The sequence below is a fragment of the Pygocentrus nattereri genome, chromosome 17 (assembly GCF_015220715.1).
Source record: "Pygocentrus nattereri isolate fPygNat1 chromosome 17, fPygNat1.pri, whole genome shotgun sequence".
Classification (NCBI taxonomy): domain Eukaryota; kingdom Metazoa; phylum Chordata; class Actinopteri; order Characiformes; family Serrasalmidae; genus Pygocentrus; species Pygocentrus nattereri.
In genome coordinates, this window is record NC_051227.1 from 10726614 (window position 1) to 10743850 (window position 17237).

General features: G+C 42.6%; 1 protein-coding gene across 2 annotated transcripts in view; it reads right to left on the reverse strand.

Moving 5' to 3' along the window:
- Positions 1-5820, reverse strand: part of LOC108412515 (cGMP-dependent 3',5'-cyclic phosphodiesterase) — a 353372-nt gene extending 347552 nt beyond the window's left edge. The window contains exon 1 of one of the 2 annotated variants that reach the window (XM_037546672.1): positions 5650-5820. In XM_037546672.1, coding sequence (XP_037402569.1) covers positions 5650-5714 — 65 coding nt within the window. In that variant the 5' untranslated portion in view covers positions 5715-5820. The remainder of the gene's footprint in view (positions 1-5649) is intronic. The other variant, XM_037546671.1, reaches the window with a different exon arrangement.
- Between the last annotated feature and the right edge of the window lie 11417 nt (positions 5821-17237).

The window sequence follows — 17237 nt, forward strand, 5'->3', positions numbered from 1 at the left end:
CATATATGGTAAACCATATGTCCATTGCACCCACTAAACAGGAACATGTACACATTTAGGTTTAGCTTATACGCACACACATATTCAGCTTCAGGGTATAAAAGGAGTCAGAACACATTGGGAGGTCAGAGCTTACTTGGCAGATACATGATGCATGTTCTCTGTTTGTAACCTCTCCAGAATTCTGTAATAAAACTTTGCTTGTTTCACTTCAGTCTGATCTACTCGTCTCATTTGTTTTGCATCAACGAACACGCAGGACTGGTTTCGTCCACAAAATGCATAGAAAGTAAGACATTTTACGAATAAGCAAAACAAAATACAATTCCGAACATGGTAATAAAGGTATGGGGAGGTACCAAGGCTCCACGATATGAATTAGAGGTGCCCTGTATTCAGTATATGTGCAAAGATGCACTCTTTCTATGTAGCACATTCAGCCACTTTTAGGTGCACCCATCACCAAGAGGCATTAAAAAGGGCCTAATAACACCACTTGGCTGCGGAGCAATGAACTGCATTTTTGGAGTGACGAAGCTTCATCCAGTACCTTTGGGAAGAGTTGACGTGATCAAGAACTGGTCATCCAACATCAGTACTTGACCCCACTAATGTTCATGTGGCAGCAATCAAAGCTCCACTATCAAGTGTCAAGCCATCCTGGATTAAGTAAGGACAAACTCCCTGTAAATACCCTTGATGTCAGAAGTAACAATAGATGAGCCGGTATCACCAAAGTGTACCAAGCACCAAAATTGTCCAGCCAAGAACAGTTCAGAAAGTGGTCAGAAAGTGACCGCTGATGAAGGACTAAGAACTGTGTATTAGCAGACTTCAGCAGGTGCCTAAGAGCCAAAAGGTAGGTGTTTCTAATAAAGTGGCCAGTCAGTGTATTTGATCCTGACCAGTGTCTCTAATAACTGAGTATTTACACAAGAACAATACATGCAACAATAACGTAACTACTGATGATGTACACTTATATCAGATAATTCACACAAGTGTATCTCAAACGTGAGATTCTGTCCCGCAGAGTCGTTTTCGACGGTATTCTGTGAATTTTGTATTCACTGTGTTCTTTTACTACAGTGGCTGAAATAAGCTAAGTGCATCAAAGGTAGGACAGGAATACAATGTTACCACCAACATGTTTCATGTCTGCCGTAGCAGAATATTTCGCCTGTAAGTTGATGTTGCTTTTCCTAATCTTTGCACATCTAATGTGTCTGATTTTATCTCATGATCTTCTTTCGGTCCACACATTTAGAAATCGTCGACCCAGAAAGTTGGTCTACCCACTAACTGACTTATTCCTAGGTCACTAACAGAATATAGCTTATAGTGAACCTGGGTTGTTTCGGTGATGATGTTGGTTTTACAGAGTAAACTGTCCCACACATTGCTGCATGAAAGTTTGTACAGAGAGGTTTCAGAGTGAAAACATCAGCTCTACATCCATCCAGCTGTCCTCCCATCACAAAAATACAGTTTCAGATGTAAAATATCTCCAGCAGTTATTACACTACAGGGCTGTGCTCGAGCAACAATTCAGCAGATGATTCGAATTCAGACAGTAAGCCTCGAGGTGCTCGCAGTGGACAATGTAGTACAATGACAGAACATGGACAAAGGACACTCCAAAGGACAATCCAATACATTTTCGGCATGAAAATAATATGATTTTATGTGTCAGACTGTATGTGCTACTACCGAATCAATCACTACTAAAACACTAAAGTTTCATTTTAAAAAATCGATCTGAAATTGATCTAAGAGCTTGAGGTAAAGTTGGAATGTTCAAACCATTTGTTATAATTAAATAAACGTCATTAAGGTAAACGGTCACTCAAAGCAAAAGGATTTTAGTCCAAAGTCAAAGTCATTTTAAAAGTCCAAACTTTGACTTCGACTTTCAGCTGGTAAAAAATTCGGTAGACATCATAAATAATGCCAAACGAGTCATTCAGGAAGGAGGCTGAGGGGCAGGAACAGTGCACAACATATGTAGAGCTGAAATAATAAAAAAGTATCACAGGTTTGATCAAATAAAACAAAAAATAGAGCAAAATGTGCAAAAGTTATTTGATTTTTTCCCAGTTGGTTAAACTCCCGAAAGTGTCATATTTAGTTGTGTTTTCTGTAGAGGGACTGAACTTATTTTCACGTAGAAATCAACAAAACATTGTTTGAGCAAAGGTGCTAAAACTTTTGCATATGTTCATAAATACTCACATACAAACTCTCAAAAAATCCCTTCCACACCCACACAAAGCTGGACCAAACTCAAGCACTGGACTTGGCCAGATTCCAACGCCATTAGAGAGAGAAATGTAAATTGGTGTTGGAGTCATGAAGATGGCAATGATGATGATGACGATGATGATGACTGACTTCCTGTAATAACAGTGATATTTGTCTTGCTTCTGATGGGGATAATCTTAAGCTTATTTACTCAAGATTACATCTGTGTGGGCACCTGCATTATTGATTCCCTGAAAACACACACTCACACTCCTGTGCATTGTGGGGACTAACGATGTCGTGGTCTAAACATATCACAACTGACAGTTTTACACCAACTGGAAAGCTGCTAAAATGAGAGCGGGTGATGGAGAGTGCAGGCAGAAAGAGTCTAAGGCCCTGACTGAGAACATCAGCTCTTCATCCATCAATGCATCCATCACAAAGGGTTGCACAGTCCTCCGTATTTGGACTGCGATCATTATTTTGTGGCTTCCTCATTCAACTGAGGGGGAAGTCAGTCAGTCTAAGTGGTTTGATGTCAAGATGTTTCGTTACAGTCGCCGCTTTCCTTGCAGTGGTGATAGAAAGGATCTCAATGTTGACAACTACCATAAATACACACACCTTCTGGTAAAACAGTGATAAACCTGAGCCAAGTATATTTTCTATAGGGACTACTTTGCTTCAGAACACTCTGCATGTAACTCTCCACCACAAGTGGCATTTAAAATAGACATTTTAGGCCAACAACTATCATAAAACAAAGCCTTAGGCATCACACAAGCTATTCATAACCATTTCATGTAGGAACTTTCTGTGAGGGAGATTTTAGAGGTGGATGTCTGGTTCCTATCACCACCACTGTGAACGATGCTTCAGTAAGTTTCTCTAGAACGGAGCGTTTCACACCAAACCATTGACTGTAACGGTTTACATGTAATAATGTAGGCATAATCGCTTTATTTGCTTGGATATTGTGTAAGAGTTTAGTTTTATTGATATATTTAAAGATATATACATTTGAAAGAATATAGGCTTATATAGCCGCCCAACCCAAGACCACTGGCACCAGTAAATCCCCTTTGGAAAGGATGCAAATGAAAACACATTACCGAAGATGCAGAAATGGGACATACATGCAAATACTAACCTAGCTATCCACTATTCCGTTACTATTCCGAAGTCTTTACAAAGAGCTCAATTATAAAACAGCAATCCACATGCCATTCTAGTTTACATTCTGTGGTGCTTAGTGGTCTCGTACCAGTGCTTAATGACTTTATCCTCACCTGGGAGCGTAAAGAATTCGCTAAATGTCATTTGACGATAAATACTGTAAGCTTCGCATGCAAAAGTTTCCAAAGACATTTTCAAATGAAAATTCAAGCGCAAGCTTTAAGCCAGACCCCTGTAGAATCCCCTGTGATCTAATGGCCTACGCTCCAGAAAATATCTACAGCCTGGGGTCATCAGTTCTGCTCCTGGAGGCGCAGAGTCTTTCACAGTTCAGTGATTTCCCAGCTCGAATACACCTGATGCAGTCATGAGGTTTGGTAGGAATATCACCAGCAAGGAAATCACCGTGATGGATCAGCCATGATGATCCTTAATCTATGCCATTTGCCAAGTCCCTACAACTATCATCTATCAAACCAAGACCTTCAGGAGACATTCCCAAACCTCAAATCTCAAGGGCTGGAGGTGCATGCAAGGTCCAACATACAGGGGGTCTTGGGATGTCCCCTGATCAATATCTTGGACACCCTGAATGTCTCAAAATTCTGGGGGATCCCTGCCGCTACGCCCATTAAAGCGTCGTGCTTCTGTCTCTGATGTTCTTCTAGCGATGGAGCACTGATCTGCCTCAGGGTGGCACTGTAGTGAATTGGTTCACCCAGTTGGTCCTTCATAACTTACAACTGTAACTATACCCATGGCAGCTCTGAAGAACTGCCGTAGCATATTCACAACTCTGAAAAGATTTCCTGAGAGACTGGAGGAAAGACGGAATCGGTTCACCTCTCAAACCCAATTCACCAGTAATGTGCGGAAGAGCCCATCAAACTAGAAAAGAGCATTTCCAGAAGAAAAACACTGCGCTCACACACACACACACACACACACACACACACACACACACACACACACACACACACTCAGACACACTCTCTCTCACACACACACACACACTCAGACACACTCACACTCAGACACACTCTCAGATACACACTCATATACACTCAAACACACACACTCAGACACACTCTCAGATACACACTCATATACACTCACACACGCACTCAGACACACTCTCAGATACACACTCATATACACTCACACACGCACTCAGACACACTCTCAGATACACACTCAGACACACTCTCTCTCACACACACACACACTCAGACACACTGTCTCTCTCACACTTACACACTCAGACACTCTCTCACACACACACACAGACACACTGTCACTCACACACACACTCTCACACTCATACACACTCAGACACTCTCTCTCTCACACACACACACACACACACACTCAGACACACTCTCTCACACACACACAGACACACACACTCTCACACACACACACTCACACTCAGACACACTCTCACTCTCTCTACCACACACTCAGACACACTCTCACACACACACACACACTCAGACACACTCTCTCACACACACACTCACACACACACACTCAGATACACACTCATATACACTCACACACACACACACTCAGACACTCTCAGATACACACTCATATACACTCACACACACACACTCAGACACACTCTCAGATACACACTCATATACACTCACACACACACTCAGACACATTCACACACTCATACACACTCACACACACTCTCACATACACACACACACACTCTCTCTCTCTCTCTCTCTCTCTCTCTCTCTCTCTCACACACACACACACACTTACAGACTCATGTGTAAGTGCATATCACCATCATCTCATCTTTCTGGAGCTGCTAACAGAAGCCTGAGGCAGCTTAAGCCCAAAGGCAACACTCACAAACACGCGCGCGCCCAAACACACACACACACACACACACACACACACACACAGCACGCTGACTGGGTCCACCACAGCGATGACACACAGCGCGCGGCTGATGATGAAGACCGTTTTGTCTACTGTAAATGCTTAAAGGCGCTCGAGCGCACACGGTCCATAAACGCACAGAGCGCGCGCACCACGATGCCAGAAAGGCGCGAGGTGCACCGAAGCCACGCCCCCAGCGGAGCCTCCCACCTCCCACCCCCCACCCACATGCAGAGAGAGAGAGAGAGAGAGAGAGAGAGAGAGAGAGAGAGAGAGAGAGAGAGAGAGAGAGAGAGAGACGGACGCGTGAACGCGTGCGCGCGCACTTACGTGTCTGATGCGGGGTGGCACTGCTGACTACGGCAGAGCAGCGCGTGGCCGCACGCCTGGCCCATGGTGCATCGCGGCCGGGGAGAGAGAGAGAGAGAGAGAGAGAGAGAGAGAGAGAGAGAGAGAGAGAGAGAGAGAGATCTTCTTCCGTCCGCGCGGAGACTCGGAGGGAAAGACGAGCCGGTAACAGCTGAGAGGAAAGAGAGGGTTTGTTTGGATGAAGAGTGATAGAGAGAGAGAGAGAGAGAGAGAGAGACAGTGAGGGAGAGGAAGAGAGAGAGAGAGAGAGATTGCACCTCCCTCTCCGTTTCTCCCCTCCCTCCCTCTCCCTCCCTCTGTCTCTCTCATCTAACCTATAGGTCTCTCTCCCACCATCTCTTTTTCCCCTCCATCCCTTTCTCTCTCTCTCTCTCTCTCTCTCTCTCTCTCTCCATCCCTTTCTCTCTCTCTCTCTCTCTCTCTCTCTCTCTCTGTATACTATCTAACATACAGTATATATTTCTTAATATGTATTATCTTATTCTCTCTCTTTTATGCAAATGTCTCTCTCAAGGTGTCTCATTCTCATTCTCATTCTCTCTCTCTCTCTCTCTCTCTCTCTCTCTCTCTCTGTGTGTGTAACAGATCCTCATGCTGAGTGTGTGTGCTGTCCCTTGCTGACCGTGGAGCTTTGTGCATATGGTATCCGGTTGTCTCCGCTCTCCTCCTGCCCACCTGCGTTGACCCTTTCGTCACCTAGTGTGCAGTCAGTTCAGAGAGGTGTGTCCACTCCGCCTAATATGACTGGACCCTCTGACCTCCCTAAGGCCTAATTCACACATGCTGCCTCTGTGTGGCACGAGAGATGCAGCAGTGTGAGTGCTACAGCTTGAGCACACTGCCATTTCATACATATATATATATATACAAACCAGCCTCGTGACCAGAAGGTCGCCGGTTCGATCCCCAGAGCCGACAGCACATGACTGAGGTGCCCTTGAGCAAGACACCTAACCCCCATTGGGCTGCCTGCCGCTCCGGGCAAGTGTGCTCACTGCCCCCTGGTGTGTGTGCTCACTAGAGTGTATGTGGTGTTTCACTGCACGGATGGGTAGGAGGTGAAATTTCCCTGTTGTGGGATTAATAAGGGTCAATTAATCTTATATATACACACATATTTGTGAAATACCTCTATAGTGTAAAGATTTCATTTGCCTTTCTTTTTTTAACGTTTATATTGTTAATTCATCACCATGTGTATTATAATCAATATTCAATATTGTTTGCTTTTTTATTTATAATTGTTTATATTCTTAATTTTTGTGAAGAATATTTATAAATATTTTTTTAATCTTCTATTTTTTTATTTTTTGTATTATATAAACAGTATCTCCCCTCCCATTTCTGCAGATATTGTATTCTGTCTTTTGATGGGACGACACTGTAGAAATGGAACTCTGATATAAGTTAAAGTGGTCAGTGTGCACCTTGTATAGCAGTGCAGATTTACTGTCCTCTGAAAAGAACTCAACACTCAGACATTAATGTCTAAATAGCTGGCAACACAAGTGAGTCCACCTCACAGTGGACGTGTCCAGATTGTGCTCAGGGTCAATATTCTGTGTGACCACCATTATTATCTAGCACTGTCTGAACTCTCTTGGGCATGGAATTCACCAGAGCTGCACAGGTTGCTACTGGAATCCTCTTCCACTCCTCCATGATGATGTCACGGAGCTGGTGGATGTTAGACACCTTGCGGTCCTCCTCCTTCCACTTGAGGACGCCCCACAGGTGCTCGATTGGGTTTAGGTCTGGAGACGTACTTGGCCAGTCCATGACCTTTACCTTCAGCAAGGCAGTGGTCATCTTGGAGGTGTGTTTGGGGTCATTGTCTTGTTGGAAAACTGTCATGCGGCTCAGTTTCCAAAGGGAGGGGATCATACTCTGCTTCGGAATGTCACAGTACATGTTGGAATTCATGTTTCCCTCAATGAACTGCAGCTCCCCAGTGCCGGCAGCGCTCATGCAGATCTAGACCATGATGCTACCACCACCATGCTTGTCTGTAAGAGACAGTTGTCTTCTTGCTCCTCACCAGGGTGCCACCATACATGCTGGACACCATCTGAGCCAAACAAATATATCTTGGTCTCGTCAGACCACAGGACATGGTTCCAGTAATCCATGTTCTTGGACTGCTTGTCTTGGACAGGCTGACCTCCCACTTCTTCAACTTCTGCAGCAATGCTGGCAGCACTCATGCATCTATTTTTTAAGCCAACCTCTGGACATGACGCTGAGCACATGGACTCAACTTCTTTGGGTCGACCCTGGTGAGGCCTATTCGGAGTGGAACCTGTCCTGGAAAACTGCTGTATGACCTTGGCCACCGTGCTATAGCTCAGTTTCAGGGTGTTGACAGTCTTCTTATAGCCTAAGCGTCTTTGTGGAGAACAACAATTTCTTGTTCTTTCTTGTTCTACTTCTCACATCCTCAGAGAGTTCTTCGCCATGAGGTTCCATGTTGAATATCCAGTGGCCAGTATGAGTGAATTGTACCCAAAACATCAAATTTGACAGCCCTACTCCTCGTTCACACCCAGAACCCTGTAAATCTAACGAGTCCCATGACACCAGGGAGGGACGACGACACAATTGGGCACAATGTGGACACGTTCACTGTGAGGTGGACTCACTTGTGTTGCCAGCTATTTAGACATTAATGGCTGTGTGTTGAGTTCTTTTTAGAGGACAGTAAATCTGTACTATATATTATATATATATATATATATATATATATATATATATAATGTTACAAACTGTAACCGTGTTATCTTGTATATTGTATTGTTGTATCATATCTTATATATATATATATATATATATATATATATATATATATATATATATATATATATACGTACGTATGTATATATGAAATGCCAGCGCATTCAAGGTCTATATACAGTCTCATAAAGAGAGGTACTAAACTGTCTCTGGGTCAGTTCCCCTCTAGTCACTGGGGTGGAACCCTCAAGGCTCCATCTCATTCCCTTTAGTCAGGGAACATAACTGAACCATAATCCACTGAAATGATCTGTTCTAACCTGGACTGACTCCACACACCCCGCCTCGCCTCCAGTCTTTTATTCTACTGCCCTGTTTTAAAACATTTGATTATGAAAAGGTACAAATACCAACTTTTCTTTATGAAATCCCTCCCATTTTACATCAAATTGGTATTGGTTGATTCCACTCCCCCTGCCTGATTAATTAATCTAATGTATAAGGCCTTTAGTTCAGCTCCTGATGCCTAGCCAATTGGAGAGTTCACTTGGCTGTATCTACCTAGATACCATAGGGAAAGCTATTCTGATTGGACACTTTTTTGTTTGGCATTTCAAGATTTTAACCCTTTTGTTACCAACCACAACTTGGCACTGAAAGAAGAGTGTTACTACAGTATTTGTTTCAGTGAACATGAACAAGAAGGTATGCATTCATATGCATAAACAGTGTTTTAAAAAATAAAAATCAATGGGGTATTCAGAAGGTTACAAATTCAAATTGTTTTTGCAAATAGGAAAAGATGTATAATTACAAAAGATGCTCAGCATTGACTCTATCGTCAGGAGATTGCGAGTGCTACAGCCATTCATGGCCAGGGGTCCAAGGGAGCACAGTTGGCCTCGCTCTCTTTGGGGGTAATAGGATGCCCCCCCCCCCATTACTGAGTCCAATAACACTGCATTGGCAGCAGTTTGAAAGATACAGTAGAGCTTCACAGGACTGTGTTAGCCTTCACCCTCCTAGCACTGGTGGTATCTCATTGGAGGAGTCCTAACTAGTGGATGGAACTGGATACAACCAAATTGGGGAGAAAATTGGTTGGAAAAAGATGCTGCCATTGGTTTGGAAGATTTCATGCAACAAGTAGCAATTATGATAAAGATGAAAAACGTCCTCAGAGAAAACATTAATCAAGAAAAAGGAAACAGCTACACATCCATTCTGACCTTAAACATCCCTGTCAGTTCATGGAACCACAACTAATCGTTCCTGGACAGGGTCATCACTGAAGATGTCTGTCAGATGGTGATGAGTAAGGTAAGAGAGAAGCCAGCAGTCACTTGAAAAGAGTTGGAGCTTAAAAACAAGAGGAACACAGATTATACAAGGAACAGCAAGTGATAAACTGCACTGCCATCATCTCATCTCAAAATACAATAGGAACAATTTATTTTGGTCAGAAGAAACAAAATTAGATCTCCTTTTTGACAGTTCAGCTCAGTTTGGAGAAAGAAGGGTTTATGAGTCCAAGAACGTCAGACCAGTTGAGACAGTGAAGCATGAAGGTGGCAGCATCAAAGCCTGGAGCTGCTTCTCTGAGCTGAGGTACTGAGGCATTACACGTTAGGCCTGGGCGATAGAGCGATGTAATCGCTGTAATGTAATCGTCGTTGATGGTGATGTGTCAAAGGTGATAACATTTTGGGAAAAGAACTGAGAGAGAACCAGAGGACTCATTTACCTTTAAAAGGCTTTAAAATGTGTTGGGAAGTTGGTCTTACATTTAAGACGTGTGACAGTACCACAAAAGAAACCACAAAAATCAGTTGGAAAAAAGTCCAAAAAGCTTCCATTGACTTACATTAAAATTAAAGTAGGTTCTCCTGTAAAGTTGCCATTTTTGAGATACAAGGTTTTGCTCTGACAAAAGCGATATATAGGAATAATATTGAATAATAATATGGGCACATAATATTTTATCCACTTTTACTATCAAAACAGTGAGTTATAATGGGGCTTTTAAAAGCTAGGGTAGATTTCCCACTGTCACTGCATGGTGGGAAGCACTATAGCCACACAGTCATTACATTTCAAGGCATATTGTGTCCAATTCTGACACAAATTCAGAATTTCCGGTGTTGTTTTCCACTAAAGACATCAAGTGACATGCAAACAATGTGATACTCATACTCTGCATGTCACAACGGAAAAGTAATGTCACATTTGTATCAAATTTGCAATAAGTATTTTGGAGAAATGGCCTAAAGCCAGTCAAATGATCTGTATGATGCTTACAATGGTTTACAGATGGTCTATTAATGAACTTGCTATTAAAGTAGACCTAAAGTGGAACATACTGATTCTCAAGGATACCCTACTAATGCAAAACATAGCTCTCAAAGAACAAGGAGCTTTTAAAAGATCTTTATTTATGAACACGGACAACTCATTTTCATGCTTTTCTACTATTATCTGTAGTTTTTTGTGATGATTTTAACGTAAAGTGTCAGAGATTTTCTGAAATGATGTTTTCCTGCCATTTTTGTCGCAGGAGACGTCAGATCTGCCAATCAGGGTGAGCTAAACGTGTACATTGCCCGTCCTCATATAAAGTGACTGATCTCCTGCTGCTCCGAGTCCCAGACCAAACTCTCAGCCAGCAGGTTATTTAAGCTAACTGTGCTTGTTATGAAGGTATATTACTCCTTTGTTTGTACAGTATCTAGTCACTGCATCCTACTTGCGTTAGCCACCTGTTGCAGGATCCTACTGTAAGTGATTAACCTCATTTACGAGAGTGCGATAGATTAAATGTTTGAATAAAAAGCTGACTTCAAGGCTCCCAGTGTTTCCGTCTACTTTTTGTACTTGCGCTTTGTATGCATGGGGTGCAATGAAGCTCACGAGAAAGTTTTCCACAGCGTCTACAAATATGACCAAGCTGACTCACGATAGGAGCTTGTGTGGAATAGCGTGAGGGCCGAGTGCCCAAATATCGGACATGACATTGTCCTTGCTTTACCCTTCATAAGTAAACCCTAACATCTTTAATATTAGCTCCAAAATGGAATCGGATCTCTAAAATGTCCACATTGTTCTCCATTTTACGCTTTTTATCCATTCTGAGGCCGGCCGAAAAGTGAAAAGTGGTCTGTTTTCCTGCGGGGGGCTCAAATGTGAATGGCTGAACCACATCAATTAGTGGTGTTGCCCAACACTGCCACTGGAGCTGGGTTGTTTACCCTGCCACTGTCAATCAGAACTTTTTGGAGCAATTAAATTGCATCTACAGTGTACAAAAAAGGTTCTGTGCAGGTACAAACAGTGTAAATGTTCCACTCAAAGCTCCAGCAGTGGTTTTAAGGTCTGATTGTGAAAAGTCCAGGTGAAAAGTTGGTATTTGTTCCTTTTCATAACCGAATGTTTTAAACAGAACAGTAGAATAAAAGCCTAGAGGTGAGGCGGGGTGTGTGGAGTCAGTACAGCTTAGAACAGATCATGTCAGCAGATTATGGTTCAGTTACGTTCCCTGACTGAAGGGACTGAGATGAGAAGGGGAACAGCCTCAGAGACAGTCTAGTTCCTTCATTACTGAGAGTAAAGTAGTGTATATTTATGGAATATAACACTGGTAAACACTTTTCTGCAGCATACATTTACTGTCAAAACAAAAATGAAGCATTTGAAATCATGGTTTCACCAGGTTGCTTTAAATTTACATTCAAATGTGTTAATTGGAAGTTGTGGGCAGGAGGTCAAGGGAACCAGCTCGATCCCCTCAGCTGACAGTCCGTGACTGAAGTGCCCTCGAGCAAGACACCTAACCCCCAATTGCTCCCCGGGCGCTGTGGATAGTGGCTGCCCACTACTCCGGGCAAGTCACTCACTGCCCCCTAGTGTGTGTGTGTTTACTAGCGTGCATGTCTGTGGGTGTTTCACTGCATGGACGGGTTAAATGCAGAGGTCTAATTTCACAGTGTGCAAACACATTTGGCAGAACGGTTCTAAACATGAATGAAATATGTTGCAGCACAATAACTGTAATGTAAAAGTCCTTATTTTAACTTACATAATGTGACAATTCATTTGTGTAGATCTGACTTTTTTTGGTGAAGTAATTTACAGAAGACCTTATTAATACATCATATAAATACACTTATAGCACATTAATAAGCTATTTCTGTTTGCTAGGGCAGGGTTAATCACTTTCGAGTAGTTAATTCATTGTTAAGAGCCAGGCCTTAAAATAAAGTGTCACCGTTGTTTCTTCTCACTGAATGCGTAGGTGTTTTGCCAGAATGGAGTGATGTGCTTCTGTTTCTCCTTAGATTGAATGGGAATTTTTGCCAGTGTTCTGTAAAACTTGTCCTACTTCACAGCAGTAGCTATGAAACAACACATTCATGGGCACAGCATGGGTAGACCAGTTATCATCTAATAGCCCCAGTAGTCCTTCACTGCCACTGTACATCCAGTCCCGAGCAGTGCACTAACAAAAGCAATAATCATGATCAATCGCAGGGACTGCTGTGGAGAAAACACTAGTCTGATAGTCTGAAAGTGTTCATGCAATGAAGGAGGGATGAAATACACACACACCCATCAGGCTTAACATCATGACCACCTCCTTGTTTCTATGCTCATTGTCCATTTGATCAGCTCTACTTACTGTATAGGGTCTGTGAAATTAGACCTCTGCATTTAACCCATCCATGCAGTGAAACACCCACAAACATGCACACTAGTGAACACACACTAGGGGGCAGTGAGCACACTTGCTCGGAGCGGTGGGCAGCCCTACCCACGGTGCCCAGGGAGCAATTGGGGGTTAGGTGTCTTGCTCAAGGGCACATCAGTTACGGAAAAACCACAAGCAACTCAAGTGGGCTCAGACAAAAGTTCATGGAATGTTTCATAGTTCTAACTTTGAAACTGTTCAAAGAGAATCAAAGAATAAGACCCTCAAATTGGCTTTGGCAAATTTTAACAAGCCAGCATTTTATTTTTCTTATGATTTAGAAGAAATAGCAAGCGTCTACCATTTTTAAATGGCCTACATTTTGATTCACAGTGCTAAATGTTAATAACCCTTCAAGCTGGATCTAGTTTCAGAAATCACCTACACATTCACATCTTGGTATTCCTTCTGGGGTCTGTCCATGTTCCATTACCCATTGGCGCCTTAACGGTGGCACAGAATGGAAAACTGTATTTACAGGGGGAGAGTTGAACAAGGAGATTTGGGCACTTGGATCTGACGTACCGTGAACCCGTGAAAACACGTTGTCTCCTTCAAATACAAATCCCACATTTGTAAAAGAGGGAAGTAAAACAGGACAATTCCAAAATCCTAAACTGTTACAAGACAGTATTGACTCTTTAATATTTACACCCCCAAAGTTTACATACACCAGCCCACATTGCAGCCCAGTGAAACAATGACAACAGGAAAAAAATTGAAGGCTATGTGCAGAAATGATCCCATTCTGGGCTGTGAAGGGATGTCAGCACTTTTCATAGCTTTCCCATTCACAGAACTGTCAGCAGGCATGGTTGATGTTCATCTTTAAACGAGCCTATAGCTGGCTTCCCATTCACCAGCTTATTAATCGAAAGTTCCATTCCACCTTAAAAGCTATAGCTGGTACAGGCACCAGAATGTAACTGCAGCACCATTTAAGGTGGAACTGAAAATTGGTGAAACAAGCTGGCGAATAGGAAGCCAACTTCAGCTCCCACATCTTTATTTATAGAGCGACTTACAGTTTGATCATTTTACTCAGGTAGGTGAAGGTGGTGTTAGGAGTCTTGCCCAAGGACTCTTATTGGTATAGTGTAGGTTGGTCACCCAGGTGGGTATTGAACCCCAGTCTACAACGTAGGAGGCAGAGGTGTTACCCACTACACCACACCACCCTCTAATAAGATTCCACACAACTTCAATTCAAAATTTCACTCTGGACAGTCTCTCAAACCTTGGACAATATCGAGCAGCTTCGCTCAGCATTTGGCACTGAAGAGACTGAAGACAGGGCAGCTCTCGCTTTATTAGCATCACAACCCCAACCACAAGCTGTAAGTATTCAAGTTGTGTAAGATCGGCTAGAATTGAAAGTTTCATAGTGAACTAACTACTTTGTTGTCAAGGCAAGTTGAAGGCAAGTAACTCACATAACAAACTGAATAGTATGACAACCAAGTACGTTGCTTCTGTATGAGCCTCCGCGGTGCCTTAAAATAAACCAGAAATTTGGAGCTGAGCTCATCAAATTATTCATGAGCCCCACCAAAACAGCTTGTTTTATTCCAGGGCCAAATCCTAGGGTTGTACCTGAGGACATAAAACTACATCTGGGCATTTTTCACTATGTAAACATCAGAGGACAATTTAAAATACTGAATGAATGCATTCTACGGCAAAGAAGGGATGGCACTCATGTCATGTGCATGCAGGGGAAGCTGGGATGAACCAATGGATGAACCAATGTACTGCAGGCAGACAGGTGAGCTAGTTTTCTAGCTCATCTATGCTACCTAGGTTTGTTTTGCTTAGTTGGGGAATTCCATTGGGGGGATATGGCTTCAAAGTCACGTCAGCCTTATGATTGAGGAGAGTGATGCTTCTGAAAGCTTTCCCTAAAATAAGGACTGTCCAATTTCCCGGAAAAAGACATTTTGGCTTTGGACAGTTCATAGATGTTCATAGAACATAGTTTCTACATGCATGAATAGTTTTGTGTCCACAAAAATTGATTAACCTATTTACAAAGAAAACACAGGGGCTTTAACCTCGCACACACATGCCAAACCCACCACTAACCCTAGCCCACTTCTCATCAGCAACCAAAAGATCAGCTATGACCTTGTTTATTTTTTCAGAAATAAGCATTTTTTCTCATGAGGAGCAGCCAAATGTTCCAGTGACCAACAGCAGCAAAACCTGGGTCCTAACAAAGGGCTGAATGTTTACACCCACCCACACACACAAAACAAACAGGCAATTATGGGACAAACGAGCGCTTCCAGATACACATACGTGCACACACACACACACACACACAAACACAAGCCTGATTGTCTGTGGTGAGACCAGCTCTCTGCCCATTCAGACTCCAGGATCAGCAGTAAAATAATCAACTTTACAGTCGTGTGCTCTATCGTCATGACATCATGAGACTTCAAGTGTGACCACATTGGAGGCTGTAAAAAGATGCCTTTGTTGTCAGTGTCAGTGTTTGTGCACTTATCCATGTGTTTTCAGATGAATTTCGCTTTTTGCAAAGAAAATGATCTCACTAATAAGCACAACAGATGGCATTCTAATCACAAAGCATTACGAGTTAGTGAGGAGGAAAAAACACAAGGTTCAGCCTTAACTGAAGCCTTTTTTTAACACCAAGCATTGTCACAAATCAGCTTGTCTAGAAATGCGCAGTCCTTTAATGAGCGCTGTCAAGGGAGACGGTGACAGAAAAACTCTGAGCGCATGAGGAGTAAACACTGAGAGGGACCAAGACTCAAGGAAGAAAACTTAGACCTAAGAGAACGTGGGAGAAACACTGGAATGAACCAAGACTGAAAAGGGAGGAACCAAGACTGAAAAGGGAAATCTTACCTGAGAGAATATGGAAGAAACACTGAGAGGAACCAAGACTCAAAAGGGAAACCTTGCCTGAGAGAATGTGGAAGAAACATTGAGAGGAACCAAGACTCAAAAGGGAAACCTTACCTGAGAGAATGTGGAAGAAACACTGAGTGGAACCAAACTCAAAAGGGAAATCTTGCCTGAGAGAATGTGGAAGAAACATTGAGAGGAACCAAGACTCAAAAGGGAAATCTTACCTGAGAGAATATGGAAAGAACCATTGAGAGGAACCAAGACTCAAAAGGGAAACCTTACCTGAGAGAATGTGGAAGAAATACTGAGAGGAACTAAGACCCAAAAGAGAAACCTTACCTGAGAGAATGTGGAAGAAACACTGAGAGGAACCAGAATTGAAAAATAAAGTATTCCTAACATCATGAGAATGAAACACTAAGAGGAACCAAGACTCAGAAGAAGAAAAAAGAGAAGAATTAGTGAAAAGAGAAGAGAAGAATTAGTGAAAAGAACCCAGATTCAAAAGGAAAGGAGGTTTGTGGTGACCAATTGTATTGTCAAACAACTAGATCAGAGGTCTTTAATTAAAATTCAATAAGGTCCAGTTAGAGAAAACTTCCTCATGCAGAGGTCCAAAACATCATAACCTAACTTATATCCTGACTCAGTGCCATATACTGTTTACTGAAGTAGCCGAGTAGGAATATCAGCATCTTATACAGTCGACAACTGAATATCAGATCAAATAAAGTCCAGTTCGGTCAAATTTCAACAACATTTACTGTCAGTTTTCTCTTTTTAGATCACGTCATGTGGAATAACTTCCGTCTAACTCACTTTCTTCTCTGACTGCTGTTTCTCGCCTCGTCCCTCCCGTGTGGCGTCACTCACTCGAGTCTCAGAGCTCATTGTAATGCACAGATCTGATTGGCTGAGTAGCGTCACATGTGATATTTACAGCGCTTGTGATTGGTCTGTGAGTCTCCCAGGGTGCTAAAGCAACGGTAAAGGCTAGAAAAGCTACGCCAAAGGTTTCTAAGATCTTGGCTAATAGGGGCAGCCTGTCAAATTTTTATTTCTAAATATGATATTTATCCATAGTTTATCAATTATAAATCCAAGTCCGCATAGGACAGTATCTGGGTCCAAACTCGGACGGTGGTCCTCCTATTAGTGATCTCTGCTCTAGAGGATCTACTGTGGAACACACACAGGA